This window comes from Crassostrea angulata, chromosome 6 (genome assembly GCF_025612915.1).
Source record: "Crassostrea angulata isolate pt1a10 chromosome 6, ASM2561291v2, whole genome shotgun sequence".
Lineage (NCBI taxonomy): Eukaryota > Metazoa > Mollusca > Bivalvia > Ostreida > Ostreidae > Magallana > Magallana angulata.
In genome coordinates, this window is record NC_069116.1 from 17,978,492 (window position 1) to 17,997,149 (window position 18,658).

Consider the following 18,658-nt stretch of genomic DNA (forward strand, 5'->3'; position numbering starts at 1 on the left):
TAAATATGTCAGGCTTGGAAAGCTTTAGTGCATATATTTTTAAAATTATTATTGTTAATAAATGACAAAGCACTGCTGTCACAGATGAATATCTTTAAGCAATAATTTAGGCAGGTGCATAGGTACTCCAATTTTGGGTGCATAGGTTTACATACATTTCCCAAACACATGGTCCACACCCCACCAACATATACTCAGGGTTGTCTCTAAGACCCGGGAGGCGGGGAAGTCCCCCGCCTATAATGCCTTAATTACCCGACAATTATTGCATTTCAAACACAATGTAGCTATAAGCAAGACCCCCAGACCCCCTGCTACTTTTTCATTTCCTCCTTCTACTTCAATTTTTAGAGACAACCCTGTATACTACTTTGACTTCTCTAAGTTTCAGAAATACTCAAACATAATTTTGTGTAAAATGGTAAGCAATTCTGGACTTTTCAATTCAATTTTGTTAGGAAATTTTCCACTCATGTAAATGCAAAAAGAGCAGTCCTACATGTACTTGCCACATCACTCCCCTAAATAACAAAATCTTTCGACCCAAGTATGTTTTCATCTTTATTGTGGCATTTTAAATATAAAGGCATGTGTATATTTCATGCAAAAACCATGCATCAAAAACATTTATGTAAATTCATTTCAAGCTATTTCATGCTTTTTCATGTTTAACTTGCTTCATCTTCAATATCATGGGTAAACACTCCATTATATTCAAGAGAAGGTTAGTATGTTATTTCCAAGTAGTCATCCAGGATTTGAACTGTGCCATAAATATGGTAAAATCTGAACTTGATTTTATTTTTACAACGATTGATAAACTATTTCTAAAACTTATATCAATATCTCTTGTTGGCATGGATGTTAACGCAAAGGGGTCATTGATGTGGGAGGAAGCCATAGTACCCAAAGAGAAGCCACAGGTCCAAGATGGCAACCACCATACCCAATGAGAAGCGAGTCCAGTGTCCACTATATTACTTTGATACCTAAAAACTCTCACAAATTAAAGAATTGGAAACTTTTTCATAGATAATACCCAGCTTCAACATTCACATCAATGAGTGGGGAGAGCTTTGCACAGAAGACTTTATGTTGCTCAAAATATGTGATGAAAAAAAAAAGAATAATTATGGCTAAAATATCAATAACCATCAAGACCAAAAGTAAACTCATCTAAGTATTACTATGACTCCAAACCCAACATTTAGATGCATGCACCTACAGTGTTCTTCATTCATCATGCACAATAAAAGTCAGAGTAGTAAAGGCATCTACAGTCAAAATGCTAAATATAATGATGTAATCTACCAATTGTATCAATTTTTTTTTTAAACTGAATTTTATACTAAAAACCTATTATATTCTTTTTATGAAAAAGTACAACACTTTTAATTTCTGTAAAGATAACTTTTAAAACAAGTACATTTTATGGCAAATGTCAGACCTCTCTAACTTCATAAGGTCCAAAAAATTATCATCTAAACTATGTGTCTGAAACAAAAATCCATTTCATGCACAGAAAGCATTTTAAGTGCATTACAATATGTAGTGAGAATCTTATTTAAAATTGAAAATGAGCGACAGTTATGATTCCAGTTTACAGCGAATTACAGAATACCGGTAGAGTTTTCAATAGCTTGTTGGATTGCTCAATAGGGTATTCAATTTGGTCAGCAAGGTATCACATCAGGTTTAAATCTTGGTCCTGTGGTTACTCAAGTGTAGATGCTTATTTTGCACTCAACCCATTCATTTTACACAAAGAAAACCTCTAGAACACTCCCTCCTATTGTTAGCTATTCTATTCATAGACTTTTAAAAAGAAAGTTCACCTGGACAGCACTGGACTCTATAGAGAATCAATTCTGCTCGGAGTAATTTGAATTTTGTTTTTCAAAAAATGTAATTCAAAAGGCAGTTCTGAAGAAACAAACAAAAGAGACAAGCATAACTTAAAAAGGAGGTATTTTTCACTGCAAAAAATCATTAAACATTTTGGTTCCCTGATTTCTGGTGCATCTTACAGCACTAGGTCCAATATTTTTTTTTGTGCTTACTGCTTAATTAGTTCAGACTTTTATAGCAGTAATGTAGGATAACAGAGAGAAACAAAAAGGCCCAAAACGTGCAAATGTTAACCAGATTAACTCACTCTATTGCTGTCATACCTGAGTAATCAATGACCTAGATTTAAACCTAATGTGATACCTTGCTGACCAAATTGAATACCCTATTGATCAATCTAGCAAGCTATTGAAAACTCTACTGGTATTCTGTAATTCGCTGTAATATAAGCTACAATGCATCTTCACTGGAGTACCAATAGCTTAACCTAAACAGCAAAACAAAGATACTGCAAACAGATAGAGGAATCGGTAAAGCAATTTGTTTGACTATCTAGTGCACCACACTTATAACCAACTGATTTAATCAATTCCCATACAGGATCACATACCTTTTGGATTTTTTACAGATGATATTCAGTGCTCTCCCTGTTCCATACAGTGTCTGTGAAGAAGAAAAAAACATCACATGTTAATGCATCACAACTTAATAGTTGTTCTCTCTCCATCTCAAAATAATGAATAATGATCAGTCTGAACATCTTATCACTAACTTGCTTTCAAGTTTAAAGTAAGTACACAATTACACTATACAAGGAATGTTTTCATGAAAACATTTATACTGTAGATTCAAGAGAAGACAACAGACCTCTCGTTCGTCGGCCACCTCTAGGATCTCACACAGAACTTCAAGGACTGAGGCGTCACTGAACGCCTTCACAAACCTAAAACAGGAATCCAATTAGTCAGCTGTTCTTCTATTGAACCATTAAAAATTATATATTATTTTAAGAAATTTTTTTTTTTTTACAACAAAACACTGTAATCTCCTGTATATTCTATTTCTAAATGCATCATTGTACATACTTTGGATCTATAAAAATCAGAACATATGCTTATTTCAAGGTAATTTTTTGATTTTGATACAGTAAGAGTTAGAATTTAATATATCTAAAAAAAAATCTTAATATTAATATTGCTAATGTTCTTTTGACAAAATGTTAGATTAAAAATAATATCTCATCTACTTGTGTGATATCATAATTATTAAATACAGAAGGAACCCTAAACTTTCGTCATTGAGATACGCAATTATAACATTTTACTCCGAGAGGTGTTTGCTATTGATCATGCTTATCACAGTACTTATAAACTGCAAAAAAAACGGTATGTTGATTGAATAAATCACAAAATCTGATTGAGCTACACACGTAGTATTCGTCTGTCAGAAATCCACAAGATATCAAGGTTTGCCTTTTCAACTGCTAAAAATTGTGAGTATCTCGCCTAAAATGGAATGCTTGGCCTGAATGCCAGTGGTAAGACTAATTACCTGTTGTTACAGCTGATCAGTTTATATATAGCATCCACTGCCTGACACTGGATCTCTGGCTGGCTTCTCTGTCAACAACAGAATACATCAGAAATCATAGTTCATATTATACATGTATTTATACATGCAAGGACAATTTAGACTGGCTGTCCCTTAATTGTTGGTAAAAAGATCCAAACATGTACTGATTTATCAAATGTATGACTAATGTTAAGTACATGTGCTTATAAATAATTTTCTTTAAAGTATAAAATGGGTAATGAATAACTTTAAAAATTTATGGATTAATAAAAATGTTAGAAAACCGTTCCCAAACTATAAAAGTAGAAATACATGTATGAATCAAATATACAGTTAAGTACTCTTAAAAAAGAAGCAAACAATCAATTAACCTCAATACATTTTCAGTAATATCTTTCAAAATATGCATTGTTCATATACTCCTTAAAGGGTATGCATACCATCAAAATAGAGACCATTTTGGTTAAATGAAGAAAAAAAACATGCATCAATTTGAGAGGACTGAAAAATAAGTCTTACTTGATCTAAGCACTGAATGACACTGTGGTCACCATCTTGGTTCACAATTTCTTCCGCGAGTCTACAGAGAAAATAAAAATCCTTACAATAAATGAAACAATTAAAAAGAAACCATCTACCAATACTGTATATCCAGTAATTTTCTTGATGGTCTAAATATTGATTATTTTGCAATCAGTTTTACATCTCAAAATATTCTATATGCAAAAAATTAAATAATTTGTATAAGAAACTTTTTAAATCACCAAAAATGACTCGCACAAATACAAAAGTAACATATTCTCAGCATTTTCCAAATTTTGTGACATGTGGAAAAAAACACAACGGATATACCGTAGTCTACAGAGAAGAATGGAAAACTATACTTGAACTTGTGAAACTACATGTGTCCTATCAAGAACAAAACTTCTTAATGTATACACAAGTATATAATATTTATACAAATTTTAGAAAAAATCCTTGACTCATAATGAAGAGCTTTTATAAGCACAACAAATATAGATTAGTTATTGATATAATGTTACTGAGTTGTGAAAACAGTCCCTACCTGTCACTGGCTTCAGCAGCCACCAGTAGACTCCTCAGAAGACATTTGTGGGCATTGTCATCTGACAATCGACCAATCAGCTTAATTATTGCAGCAAGTCCTCGGTAGCCCACCAGGTCCAATGGACTACTATAATAAAGGTGTCAAAAATATATGTTAAGAGTAAGGGAGCCATGCAATTCTTTAAAAAACACATTTGAACATTTTAACTAAACAAATGGTATGATAATCAAGCTACATGTATTTAATATGATCTTGAACTTAGCTATAGCATTTGATTCTGACTGTTAATTGTAATAACAAACTACACATGAAGTCTTTATTTACTGTAGTATAGGTACATTGTAAAGGAACAAATTACCTTCATATACACCAATCACACTCTAATTAAAATTAGATGTTCTGAATCCGCTCCCGTTTGAGAAGCGGTAGCGGATTCAGAACGTCTAATTTTAATTAGATTGCACCCATCAAAGATTCAATGTGATCTTTCTAGCAGTAAAATTTTATTCAAATAAGTAAAAAATCTGTATAAGTTTCTTTGCTATATATCTATACCAAATTCTTCTTTTTATGGAGGTCAGAATAGCCTAAAATAGCACCCTGCCCTGGGGTTAGGAAAGAGGACAGTTTTAATCAATCAGAAACACGTATTCAAATCAGATTCTCAAAGTTGTTGTTCTCTGGGGCCTAAAAATTGTCAGACCTTGTATTTAATTTACCTTTTAACAGCTTTTTCAACAATGTCAAGTATTTCCCGAGCTGGACGAGTTCTGCGTTTTTGGTCCTATAGTGTTAGCAAAGAATCTCCATGTTAAAAATCAAACCGTAAGCACATTTTTTTTGCACATCAAACAAGACTGATTAAAAGGAGCAAGAAATAAAAACACAAGCTTGGCACACCATTATATAAAACTTCTTTCATTGGCTTCATTTACTTTACCTTCCTCCAGTATAAACAAGCACACAGATCCATGATCATTTGAGTTGGGTTTCTGTACAATTGGAAGTCAATGACAGGAGGTTTGGGGAACATTTCCTGGTTAAAGAAAAACAAAAAGAAAAATAAATAACTTGTCAAAAATCAAATTCAATAGAAATTTCTTTCATTTTGGAGACACTTTCATTTTATATAGAAACTAAATAATACAAATAAATAACAAGCATTCTGAGCATAAGCAATACACATCCCCTACCGGTTTGTAGAAATTTATTTGATACACACCGAGCCCGATAACGAACCCGAACATTAAAAAATTTGAATATAAAAAATTAATTTTCTCGAAAATATTTCAACCAGACGCTACAAAAGTGTAAACTTGATCTGTAGTTTGACATTTTGAAGCTGCTCAGCAAGTTTCATGTCATTCGTCAAACCCATAGAGAAAAAAACAGTGGAAAACTGAAGTGGGACAGACAGACGGACGGACAGACAGACAGACAGACGAACGGACAGACAGACGGAAGGACAGACAGACGGACTGACGGACGCAGAGGAAAGCTATAGTCCCCTCCGGTGAAACCGGTAGGGGACTAATAATAACTAATACAAATGAAGCATAGATGATGAAACTTTCTTTGCAGTTACTCTTTAGTGTAAAATGAATTTCACGGTGTAACTAATGAGAATGGAAATGGGATTTTACCATGAGATTAGATCCCTCTTTTGGTGCCACAAGCCCTGACCAAACCAGCTCCTGGGCCAGATTAATGTCGTTGGCGGTGTAGGTATCCCACAATTCCACCACGTACCTGTGAACACCTGTAAAAACTGAGTCCTTTTTCCCAACAACCTGTAAATACAACAAGTCTATCAAACATGAACACCGATGTTGGGAAGTTGATTTATTGACATTGATGACAAGATTCAAATTACTTCTATACAATTCAAAATCATTATGTATTGTATAATGTGCAGAAATTGATTAATATTCAGAGTGACCTTGGCCATCACATGTTTATTCCCTCCTGCTACAGTGTGAGTCATATCCCAAATTGCATCTCCAACTTTTTCATCCCATTTTTTGCCTGAAATAAAAATATCATCCTGAAATTTTTTTCTTCAGAGACATAAAGATTTAAAAGACAAAAAATATTAACTGAATGTTATCCACCTCTTGGCTGAACATGGGCCAATTCACACTCAATGGCAAGCATAGGAATCTCAAAACACTCCTGAGGAATCGGGTTGAGTCTGTTTAAGGCCAAGACTTCTGTGTCTCCCTGGTCACAAAATATCACTTTGTACTCTCCTCCCTCCAAACACTGAAAAACAACAGCAGAGAGGATATAACACAAGTGAAAGAGCATTAATTACTGTGTTTACATTACCAGTAAAGCACTGTGTTAGAGTACGAGTGTACACAGTATTTCAATTTCTAGACCTAGGTGAAAACTTAATGTCTGGCAAATACTTTACAGAGCTTCTTACCTCCAGGATTTTGACACGATACCAGGTGTCATCTTGTGTGTACTTCCCCAAACAAATGGTGCCCACTTTACAGCAGGAGGCCTTCATCGGAGTGAACTCCCCTTTCTGTAGCCTGTCGTTGATTGTGTCAACCATTGCATCCATTCTGAATGTAAATTATTCAAAATCAGCTTCAAATTGAGAGATAGACTAGGCCTTTCAGCAAAAAAAGTATCAAATTTCTACACTTTTCATAATTTTAAGGAAAAATATAAACTTCAGAAAAGACATGTGCAAAAAATCTAACTTGCATGCCAATGCATCTGACAAAGATATAGACAATTGGACAGTGGAACACGTACTGTTTGACAAACACACAGCGCTGGACAAAGATGAGTCCAGGGTCATCACATGCTGAGATGCACACTTTGTGGAATTCCTCCGACTCTGGCAGTAGGTCTGTTTCTACTGACAGCTCTGAACTACAACATTAAATCAACACAACTACATGTACATGTACTAATCAATACTATAATATTCACACTAAAAATCTAAATGAAGCTCATTCCTAACTACATGTTCCACATTTTTACACAAAAAACTCACTTTTCTTGAGTGTTTTCCAAGTTAGGCACAGGGAGCAAACCTTCACACAATTCATATAAGTTTTGGACATGCTGGAAAAAACAACCAAAGAAGAAGAACAAAAGTGACTCAGCCTAAGCCAACATCACACATCATTCATCTACCTGTACTTTGTTTGATCGTATATACCTGTTCATTATCCACTGCGTATCCATTGTGTAAGAGCTCCGATCTGATGTACATCTTATTGATGGTGGTTTGGGAACCCTTCAAGTGCTGTCTTTCCACCAAAGGATCCAGCCACACTGTGTGTCCGATACTGCAAAAATAGGTTAGGAGGAACATTATTCTCTGTACCTTGTGGAGTATTAAAGACTTAATTGATGAGGGGCCAGAGGAGAACATTTCTTGGGGAACAACTACATGTACATTGGTACCAAATGCAAACATACCTCAAAACAATTCTTCCAAACAAAACTTTGTCTTGCAATAACTCGTGGGCATACTGATCAGCCTGAAATTAGAAAGGATTCATTCAATATTCAACACACAGAGCCTGAAGTCGCAGTGACCAGTACAAACACCACACAGGCTGGCAGCCCTCTTGTCACACTAAGCACTTACATTGGAGGTCCAGTTTTCATCCCTGTCTATGGGTCTTAGCCTGCACAAGTACACCTCCACAGTCTGAATTCAAGATAAAATGTTTAGGTTAAAAACTTACTATTTAAACCAATGACCTGCTTTTCATAATTTTATTCTTGTATTTGTTTGCTGTACTTGTATCAATGTCCATCTCCTTAATACAAACCTGGAAAGGGTAGGACTTTAAGTGTGGTGGAAGTTCATAGAGTTTGATGATGGAGACATCCTTCACCCGACCTTCATCCACAAAGAACACCTGCCAATCAAATCAATAAAGATTTCAGATTAAAAGTGCTTTTAATTTTATTAGATTAGTTACCAATCAACTTATCATTCTAAAAGCTTTTTTTTAATGCAAGTATGTTACATACCTGAGCTTGCATTATGTTAGAGCCAGGGGAATTGCTCCACTTAATGTCTTGAATTTGCACTCTGAAAAATTTTCAAGGCATACTCGCAATTATCAATGGAATTTAAGGATTTATCTATCTAAGCTTTAAAACACTTATGAACTCTACAGCTGTTTTTCAACGTTTAATGGGCACAAAATTGGAGTATTCAATCTGTACATGTGTATAACTACCTGAAGAAGCTGTCATCTTCTACTATTGCACACACATCTCCAGCACATACATTGCCTGTACATACAAACAAAGCATGCAAAAGAAAACTTTTAAATCAACAGAAAAATTTAAATTTTCTTATTCTCAAATTTCATTTAACAGTGAACACGACCCATAAAATGTGTGCTTATTAACTCACCAAGCCTGATGCAATTTTTTTCCACAGAGAACCAGTTTTTCAACTCGAATGTAATGGACAAAGTTGTTGTTGAAAGGTCCGTCAATGTACCATCTTGTGCACGGTGCTCTAACACGCGAGCGTAGTAACATGTCGCATTCACAACATTAGCTACACATATCTGAATTGACAATCAAAACAACATTCAAACTACTTATTATTAATAAAATCTTGTTTTTGTTATAAATAAAAGATATAACAAAGTACAATGATTTTTCGATGTAACCTGACCTTCACTTCACCAGATGTCAAAAAGCTATTAGCTGGTTTGTCCACATCAGGTAAGATGATGTGTCTATGGGGGCACCTGCTCTGAAACCTGTCAAAACCATACAGAGGTACATTTATATCAATTCAATACCTTCATCCAACAAGTACATGTACATATATAACCTATTTGTAGGCCACAATATTAAGTAATTGATTGCAATTGGAAATAAGAATATATTAATTTGTCCTCAGCTCTCATAATCACCATCATAAACTGGCTCTAAAACTGGATTTCAGAAACTTGGAGCATACCTGCATTTATACTTGTTATGAATTTTTACAACCAACCCCCCCCCCCCTTTTAATGCCAAACTTTGATATAGATAAAGTTACATGTATTCCCCAAATCTGACCATCACAGTCTGGCCCATTGTCTCATATATTGGTTTTCATCATTGGACAAATTTTGCATAACAAGAAAACAGGACACAAATTGTACTCTTGAATAATGAATCTTCAGTTACACAAATTCCTGACTTTCATTCATAAAATGAAATAGAATAAACAATTTCAAGTGACCTAACCTGCAAACACCATATGCTTTAAGATAACTGCACAGTTCTTTTTCTTTGTCCCCTTCTTGTTGCTGCACAAAGAATAGGTTATCAGTTCTCTACAAATCTTTAAACTCATTGACAGCACTGATCACAACATTGATTCCTTACAACAACAGCATTACAGTTTCAAAAATTGAAGCATTGTGTGACTCAGTACTAGTGGATTCTCTCACCTGTTTCATGCCGGCCAGCATGGCAGCGAGTTCCCTGGGTATGGGGGTTTTGAGTCGCTTCAGGAGGTCTCGGACTGAGCGAGCTTGCCCCGTACTATGTTCTGTCATTAAAATGTAGGACATGGGCTTTACAAGTTGTCCTTCTTCCTGCTATTGGAGCAAATAATCAATATTGTAAATAATTAACTACACTGCAGTTACCTCTCTTCCTGCTATGAAAGCAAATAATTAGTAGTAAAAATTATAGATTAGATTTTTCCTACTAATAATTAACAACATGTAGTTGTCATTCTTCCTGCTACATGTATTGGAGAAAAAATCAATTTAACATATAAATCAGGGTTTTTTTCCATAAAACTTAAATATCTTGGCTTTTTGTCAAAATAATCAAAATTTGAGTCTCCTACTCCTTATTAAACAAAAAACTCTGATCCGAATTTTTAAAGAAGCTGTACTTCATGAAACCATCATTATGGCAAACTTACACTTAAAATTGTACAACATTTGATCAGATAGTTTAATTCACTTAATCTATCTACATATATTTATGATGGTTAATATATATCAATTATTGTTCGAGTGAATTACACATATATCAATAAAACATATCGGGATGCTCGTGTCTATAGGAAACTTGCGTGTTGATATACAGTGGAAATTTAATTATGATGTTGAATTGCAAATTAAAACATCCTGGGAATTGTTTGCAAAAGATAGTTCCTGTGTTATTTTCACTCTTTCATAAATAATAAAGCAGTTATTAAGAAGTAAAAATAGCCAATACCTCTTCAGATTCTGAATATTTTGCATAATACTTCCTCATGCATGACAGTCGATTGCCAAATCTTGTTTTGGATTCGGAAGGTAGGTCAAAGTGAATCACTGCATTTGCATCATCTATCTTCATATCATCAACACACTCATCTGTGCAAACTGAAACAAGCAGGTAACAAAAAAATATAATTTCAGAATCTTCACATTTCTCATCATTTTATTGCAAAAGATGGATAGAAAAGCCTTCAATTGAGCACCAGTAAAGCTTAATTTGGAAGTAGGAATATAAGTTTCTATGAAATCTTCTTTCAAATCAGTAGATTGTTTAGCACCCACAACATATAATGTACAATTTTTGGATGAAGTTATCATAGATAGAGACTTTAAGACAGTGATCTACATACCCAGCAGTTTGGGACTGTCCTTCTCCAGGCCTGAGCTCCAGTCATGGAGGACCGCCTCCACCTCGTAACTGTCCATCTGGTGGTGTATCTTATTACAACACAGGGAGTGGCTCTTCAGCAGCTGGAAAAGCAGAACTCAATCATTAAGAGAGATCTGTAGCATATCAAAAACTAAATACAGTCAAACTTAGTTATCTCAAACTAAATGGGACTGTTTAAAAGCTTCGAGATATACGAGTATTCAAGATATCGAAGGTAAAATACTTAAATAAGTGATTGGGTTTTACAAATGACTTCAATATATCCATTGTATTCGAGATATCAGTATTAGAGATATCAAAGTGAAACTGTAATTTATTTCAACATGCAGGGTTTTAGTTAAGCAACTGAATTTTTTCAAAGATCTCAAACAAAGGAGACTTCAATTTTCACACTAATTCACATTGGGAAACAATCTTGAAGTAATTAAAATTTTTTAGCAATTGCAATTGGTTTATCTGATAGTTCCATTGATCTAGGCAAATTATTAAGAATAAAGATGTCAGGCCTAACAAGTCTTTATGAATAATGTGACACCTGAATAAACTGACCTCCATTATAAAACAGACATCATTGACTGTGGTGGTGAATATGATGACCTTCATTCCTTTATTCAAAATGGCATCCAGGAGTTCCAGGAGTCTGGTCGATCTCAGAGCACTGGGACACATATGGACTTGCTGCCAGACGACAAAGAACAGGTACAATAAGGAATAATAATTCATTATAATAAAAGCATTTTTCATTTCTACAAATTAAAGAGCTAACAAATGCCAACTTGAAATGAATGTACATGTACCTGTGTGACTTTTCCATATATGGCTGCTTCAAACCTAGAGGTGATGACAATGGTGGGGTCCAGCATGTAGGCCTGTGTAAAGCTAAGAACCGGGGGTGTCCACTGTGTTCCCATGGCAACCACCTGATAGGGCACAGACTTGTGGATGTTTTCCTTTCTGGCCTCAGCAAACCACTCCATGATCTTCTGCACCTACATATTGGTGAAAGAGTCCAGAAAATTTACAGCATGTCTGCATATTATTAATGAGAGTGTTTATTATCCTTAATCCAATTTTTGCTACATTTTCTATGATGTAAATAAAACTAGGACTGTAAATAGAACATATTTATTTATATTAATGAAATTCATCACTCAAAAGAGCTTTGAAAAATATCATTGAATGGTTTACTAAGGATAAAATGCGAACTGTAGCGAGATAACAGAAGCTGTCCAACACACATAATAAAGAAATTGAAAATTGAGTACTAAGATAATCAATTAATCACCAATTTTAGAGCAGTATTAATTGCTGTGAATGTCCTTTATGTATGAAAACCAACCACATGTTAATTTACTTAAGTGTAATCTAGCTAAATCAAAATTCCTAGTTAAAAGCCCTCAGCTCTCATAATCACCATCACAGACAGGCACAAATCTATTCAAACTGATGTATAAAGATATATGGCATTTGTTTTTTTTCAAATGAAAAACCTAAATGCATTTTTAAAAAAAATTACATAAAAAATTTTACTCATATATTTTCACACATACAATTTGTCACAGTCTAGCGCCTATTTTTTGTCTCATATAGTGATTTTCATCATTGGGCACATATTTAAAAACTACAAGTACTTTGTTTTCATAACAGCATCTTCTGCATTTACTTATACCTGATTTGCCTAATGTGTGCTCACTGACAGCCTGATACCAACAAAATAATAAACGGATTGTACATGAATTTAAAATCATGGTGTTCTTTTTACCTCTTCTGAATACTCTTTCAGCACAATTTCAGCATCATCTACAACCTGAAATAATAATAAAAGAGAGATCCAATATCATTGCATGAATGTGCCTTGTAACCAATAATTTATCAGAAATATCATAATGTTACTTAGTATTTGTTTTATTAATCTTTTACTGCAGGTAAGATTACATCTTATATAATGAATAACGAGTAAAGTTTAATAAAAAATTCGTGATGACAAACATATCTAGTAATATTAAGTGTTGAAGCAAATTTTTCTATCTATGACAAGAAATGGTAAGACATATATATAAATGGTGTCCCAACTGACCAGGTGACAGAGTCTTTGAAGGTCTGTGTATCTGCGATTGATCATTCTGATCAAACATGGTGGTGTCGCAATCAGAATCTCACAGCCATTCATCAGCGGAATCTAAAATGGCACAGTTGTTTTAATCCCAAATACTCTGTTCTTGATTTGTTGTTGTGTTCTTTTTTATTGTTTTGCCCTCAGCTCTCATAATCACCATCACAGACTGGCTTCAAAACTGGATGTCAGGTATTTGGAAGATACATGCTAATATTTTTACATTATCAATTATTCCCCCTTTCCCCCAAAAAATCTACAAGTATTTTCCAAGTCTGAACTTCGCAGTCTGAGCCGTTTGTCTCATAAATTGGTTTTCATCATTGGGCAAATCATTCAAAAAAAATATCAAGTTTATACTTAATAATCTCTTATTTTTCTAAAAATATTAGTAAACGCATGTATTACAAGTTTGCCTCCAAGGAGGATTTTGTAAATTACTAGTAAAATTTTGCGGATAAAATTGGATTTAAAACGTTATAAAAAGGAATAATCCATAAGTTGCAAGGGAATGTGATTTTTATCTAACTAAAGTTTTTTTAAAACCCCCTTCCAAGGTCCAGATGAAAAGCTCAACTCATAGAATAAAACTTAACAAATTCTTGAAGATCAAATATACATGTACATGTGCAAGTTTTCAAAACAATAAACAATAGCTTTAGTGGTATTTACATATTGGTTGTGTTCACATCCCCCTCCGTAAATAATGAGTGGGCGGGGTCTTCTGTGTTCCCTCAGGAGTCCCCTGGTGATGTCATACACACCCTGGGCTTTCTTCCATGAGGACACTAGTATCAATGCTAGAGGCTACAATTAAAAGGCTTTCTATGGTTAAACTTGAAACCTTATCTTCCTACATTATTAATATTTGCAACTTGATCAAGAGCTAATATATTTACACTACAATGATCACCGAGTCAATCTGTCTTTACATACCCCATTCCCTATGGCCAGCTCTTGGTATGACTGTGGATTGAGGAGCTCACTAAGCAGAGGACACAGGTATGTAAATGTTTTACCTGTTTGTACAGGTGAGATTCCCACCACATGGTTCAACTTTAGTATACCTGGCCAACCATAGGCCTGGATAAGCATTGGTGAGGGGAACTCAAAGCCTTTCAGAATCTTCAAAAAAGAATTCAAATATTCCACATTAAAAAACTAATTTTGAATTTCGATATTAAAAAAAACTTAAAATTGCTTCATTGTATTTTCTTCATTCAGATATAAGTTTGTTAATTTGAAGTAGCTAGTAGTCATACAATTATCATTTGTTGGTACTTATGAATATATTCTATTTACTTACCTCCTTTAATTCAGAGACCAAAGGCACATCATCAAAGTTTAAATATGGAGTCACTTTTCTCAAACTGTGCACCAATACACTGTCATAAAACTTTTTTGGCATATCTGCAATACTTGTCTATAATGATGAAACAAAGTTTTACTATCATTCAAGTAATAATCAGATATTATGATAATACAGCACTACTTTCAAAGATCTCCTAAATATGACTTCCAAAGGCATTGGCAGGATAGAAACAAGAATGTGAATTAATCAGAAAGTAAACTTTTTATTGTTTTACATGTACATAAACTCAACCTACATGTATGTATTTCACAAGGAGACAAGAGTGAAAAATAAAATGTAAATCTGTGAAAATTTAGAATTGTACTCAGCTGAAGTTAAATCATACTCACAAGTTTTGACTTGACTCCTCCAGAAAGATTTGCAAGAATTCTGAAAATAAATTCATATTTATGGAATAAAATAATGTACAAAATTTAATATATCTTAGAAATAGCAAAGCAAAATTAACAGTAACTTGTTTTTCATATGAAAATACCTATCTCCCTGCATTTTGCTCATCATTTCTGTCTTTCTATTCTGCAAAGAAGATTCCTGCCTTGCCCCCGCAACCCTGTGTATAAGAATGAAAATAAAATTGAAATCTCAAATCAACTTGGAAAAATATGATTCAAATAAATCTAAATCTCTCTTTTTACACTCACAGATCTAGCATTTGATCTTTAATATTCTGAGCTTTCTTTACTGGTTGCAAGCCTTGTCTGATTTTCCAATGAGATGATGACAATGATGATGGTGGTGATGCTACTTTCCTTGAGGACATTCCTACACTTGATAATGATCTTGCTCCAGAAACTTGACTATTTTCACTTCTCTTATTTGGCACTTTATGACTGTCAGGGTTTTGCATAGATCCAGATGGTATATTTGCGGACAAATACTCATCCACAGATGGTTGCTGCCTTTGTAAGGAGGAAGGGGTATAGGTTCTAATGTTTCTCTGAACACTTTCAGCAGAGGAACCATCTGTGTGATGAGGTCTATAGTTGGCACTGGGAGGTTGGGAATTTAACAGTTCTGAGTCTGAGACACTTGGTTGAGAGACAGAGGGGGGTGGGGTGACTAAACTGTTCATCAGCCTACCCAACATTCCATTCATCGGAGATCGCAGAGATGCTGATAGCACACTGCCGTCACCAGAACTCAAGGAGAGTAAACTACCCTGTCTTTTCCCCATGGAGGTATGTAAATTTCGTTCACTGTCCGTTTCTGGTTTTTGGTGATCACGTACCAAAGATAATGTCGGAGAATCACCTTTACTGGTCTGCATAACTTGAGTGCTGCCAACTCTACCACTGGAAGATAAACTTGAGGTATCAGAACTCCTGTGCACAAAAGGTTCGGGACCTCTCAACGTCTCTGTTTTGTTTCTTCCTATCTGAAGATTCTGACCTGGTGGTAAGCCACGCCCCCTTCCTGACACTACACTGCGGACATCAGAAAAGACCCCCGATCTCACAGAATCCGTCTCTGAGTCTGTTCTCCTAGCAGCCCGTTGACTGACAGATTGAGAAAGCAAAGACATAGTTTCATTGTCACTAGATGCGGGAGTCTTTCTAGATTTGACTTTGGATTTCTTTAACTGAAGGTTCCTAAGTTCCTCCTCTATGGTCAACGGTTGAGATCTCGTTGAATTACCAGGTGAAATTGCAGCCCTCTGGATATCTTCAATATAATACACAAAGTTTAGGGTAAACCACATAATATGTCAACTGCACCTCAGGGTCTTGACAAAATTAAAAATACAAATCCGAAAAAGGTCAGAACAGTAATTTAACTGATTACAGTCTTACCCCCTGGCTCCCTCTTGACAGCATACTCTTTCTTTATAAGTTCATCATTTACACAAATTTCTTGATTTCCTATTGCCAGGTACAAATTAACTTCTATTTTATTGGCGTCTTCCTGTTGAACTTCAACGAAGTACAATGCTGTCACTGTAAATAAAACAGAGAACACATTAAATCTGATTTTGGTTTCTGAAATAAAAATGTTCTTCAAAAGAACTCAACTCCAATCAGACCTGGTACACGTACACTTTAACTGTATGTACATAATTAAAAGCCATCCACAGTTCCTAAATTTTGTCTTAATTCAATTATTACCTTATCATGCACTTACTTTGAAGACATTTTCTAAAATACTCTGTTGCTGATTCATCCCATGAAACACAAGGCCTGAAATTCAAACAGAGAACTTCTTACAAGAAATAAAGGTTTTAATTCATGCACACAAGTGATGCAACACATAAACATTGAAACACAGAGAACAAATTCCTACAAAACAAGTTAAAAGCTTTGTTAGCACTAGTTTTGTTGACTATATAAAAGTATGTATCAAAGTAAGGATATGGAAGTGTAAAATGAAGATAATATGTGCATTTATTTGCTCACTACCTTGACTTCCTGAGAATGCATACCATTCCATTGGTAATTTATCCTTATAAGTTGTGAACATGCTGCCTATTTTTTAAAATTCACATAAATATGTATACCTATTGATCACATTTACAAGAATAATGTTATTTCCTTTTGCGGTCTTATTCTGGTGTCAATCTTGCATTGAAGTCAGTGTTCAATCATTTTTAACCCTCTAAATCTCGAGATAACTTAAATTAGGTTTTTTTGGAAACTGAACTTTATTTATTTTACATTATTTTACAACGATTGATAAACAAGTTCTACAACTTATATTATTAGAGAGGTTAAGCATTTGAACGTGTACGTCTACGGGTACGTGTAGAACTACAAGTATGTTTACACGTACAAAAATTAAGCGTATGTTTAATAAACTGTACTTGTAAATGAACGTGAAAAATAATTAGATTTAACATTTTCAACATGTTCAATTTACTCTCACTGTTCATGAAATAATTCAATGAATTTGATGAAACCAAAAGCACAGTCGTCCTTAACCTATCGTCTGCTGTACATAAAACAACTTTTGATATACACAAGGTATGTATTTCTTTTGAAAAATGCTACAAGTTTACACCTCCGTGTACTTTTAATTTTACACGTTTTGTACAACTTGTAGAAATACGCGGCATGCAGAAATTATGACGAATTACACATTAAATTAGGGAATTCCCCTATTTACACGTACTCGTACACGTACACGTTCAAATGCTTAACCTCTCTAATATCTCTCGTTGGCACGGCTGTTAGGTGGCCATTAAGGTTTTTGTTATATTTTATGTTGACCAATACGATGACATAAAAGAGTAGTTTGAAACTATTTAAAGGAGTTTAAATGTTTACTGGTAAATAACAAAATAATTCTGTTTGAAAATGTTTTAAAGGCAGAAAGGGGGACAACTTACTCCATATGACAGGAGAGGTCTCCTTGGACAGCCAGCGTCAGTGCCTGAATACCATACAGACCATAGGATTTCACCTGGTATGGCACGGAATGGTGGCTAGGGCTGGCTCTCCGCAACCTGTTGGGATTTCACAAAATTCAATACTCTCGACATGTAATATTGGTGTGTATGATATTTTGCGGAAATTGATTTTTCCAAATGTTGGTGTGGATGTGAATTAGCATTTTTCCGAATCTCCCTTTCATTAAACATATATATGCATGGCGTTTAGCAATGTTCTTGTTCTAGCGGAAGCCGCTTTCCGCCAAAAACACTAAATAGAGTACACAGCCAAATGTAATATGTTTACATTAAATTTCCACTGTTTATTTCATATATATGTGGAAAATATATGTTTAATCAAATTCATAGTCATAGCTAAGGGCAAACAAATAACTTACCACTGAAATGGAATCATTTCTATTGTTCCAAAATCTAGGAGAAAACACCTGTAAAATATAATTAAGAATAGTAACATATGTAAAGTGGGGACATAAGTAGGGTATAAAATCATTCAATTTTCATGTCATTCTTGACTTTTTTGCATCAATCATACACTTTTTATATACAAGTAACTTTTCCGCTAACCAGTAGCATACTGAAGATTCCTAATTAAATGCGAAAAATTAATATCCGCGTAAAAATCACGAGGAGCACCTTTCGCGGATT

The 18,658-nt window shown here is 34.4% G+C and overlaps 1 protein-coding gene across 2 annotated transcripts in view; it reads right to left on the bottom strand.

Annotated features, from left to right (window-relative positions):
* LOC128188220 (uncharacterized) overlaps positions 1 to 18,658 on the bottom strand; it is a 33,904-nt gene that overhangs the window by 12,898 nt on the left and 2,348 nt on the right. For both annotated transcript variants that reach the window (XM_052859137.1, XM_052859135.1), the window contains exons 5-43: positions 18,391 to 18,438; positions 17,951 to 18,067; positions 16,750 to 16,805; positions 16,422 to 16,565; positions 15,273 to 16,293; positions 15,107 to 15,181; positions 14,961 to 15,000; positions 14,566 to 14,682; positions 14,196 to 14,384; positions 13,932 to 14,066; positions 13,224 to 13,325; positions 12,909 to 12,953; positions 11,944 to 12,135; positions 11,696 to 11,824; positions 11,106 to 11,226; positions 10,712 to 10,860; positions 9,928 to 10,077; positions 9,722 to 9,783; positions 9,159 to 9,246; positions 8,889 to 9,048; positions 8,710 to 8,764; positions 8,498 to 8,558; positions 8,293 to 8,382; positions 8,106 to 8,168; positions 7,934 to 7,995; positions 7,671 to 7,800; positions 7,503 to 7,573; positions 7,259 to 7,378; positions 6,918 to 7,062; positions 6,601 to 6,751; positions 6,429 to 6,514; positions 6,133 to 6,279; positions 5,430 to 5,525; positions 5,209 to 5,273; positions 4,487 to 4,615; positions 3,940 to 4,000; positions 3,400 to 3,467; positions 2,716 to 2,791; positions 2,459 to 2,511 (exon numbers count right to left, since the gene is read on the bottom strand). In XM_052859137.1, the coding sequence (XP_052715097.1) occupies positions 2,459 to 2,511; positions 2,716 to 2,791; positions 3,400 to 3,467; positions 3,940 to 4,000; positions 4,487 to 4,615; positions 5,209 to 5,273; positions 5,430 to 5,525; positions 6,133 to 6,279; positions 6,429 to 6,514; positions 6,601 to 6,751; positions 6,918 to 7,062; positions 7,259 to 7,378; positions 7,503 to 7,573; positions 7,671 to 7,800; positions 7,934 to 7,995; positions 8,106 to 8,168; positions 8,293 to 8,382; positions 8,498 to 8,558; positions 8,710 to 8,764; positions 8,889 to 9,048; positions 9,159 to 9,246; positions 9,722 to 9,783; positions 9,928 to 10,077; positions 10,712 to 10,860; positions 11,106 to 11,226; positions 11,696 to 11,824; positions 11,944 to 12,135; positions 12,909 to 12,953; positions 13,224 to 13,325; positions 13,932 to 14,066; positions 14,196 to 14,384; positions 14,566 to 14,682; positions 14,961 to 15,000; positions 15,107 to 15,181; positions 15,273 to 16,293; positions 16,422 to 16,565; positions 16,750 to 16,805; positions 17,951 to 18,067; positions 18,391 to 18,438 (4,869 nt within the window). The remainder of the gene's footprint in view (positions 1 to 2,458; positions 2,512 to 2,715; positions 2,792 to 3,399; positions 3,468 to 3,939; positions 4,001 to 4,486; positions 4,616 to 5,208; positions 5,274 to 5,429; positions 5,526 to 6,132; positions 6,280 to 6,428; positions 6,515 to 6,600; positions 6,752 to 6,917; positions 7,063 to 7,258; positions 7,379 to 7,502; positions 7,574 to 7,670; positions 7,801 to 7,933; positions 7,996 to 8,105; positions 8,169 to 8,292; positions 8,383 to 8,497; positions 8,559 to 8,709; positions 8,765 to 8,888; positions 9,049 to 9,158; positions 9,247 to 9,721; positions 9,784 to 9,927; positions 10,078 to 10,711; positions 10,861 to 11,105; positions 11,227 to 11,695; positions 11,825 to 11,943; positions 12,136 to 12,908; positions 12,954 to 13,223; positions 13,326 to 13,931; positions 14,067 to 14,195; positions 14,385 to 14,565; positions 14,683 to 14,960; positions 15,001 to 15,106; positions 15,182 to 15,272; positions 16,294 to 16,421; positions 16,566 to 16,749; positions 16,806 to 17,950; positions 18,068 to 18,390; positions 18,439 to 18,658) is intronic.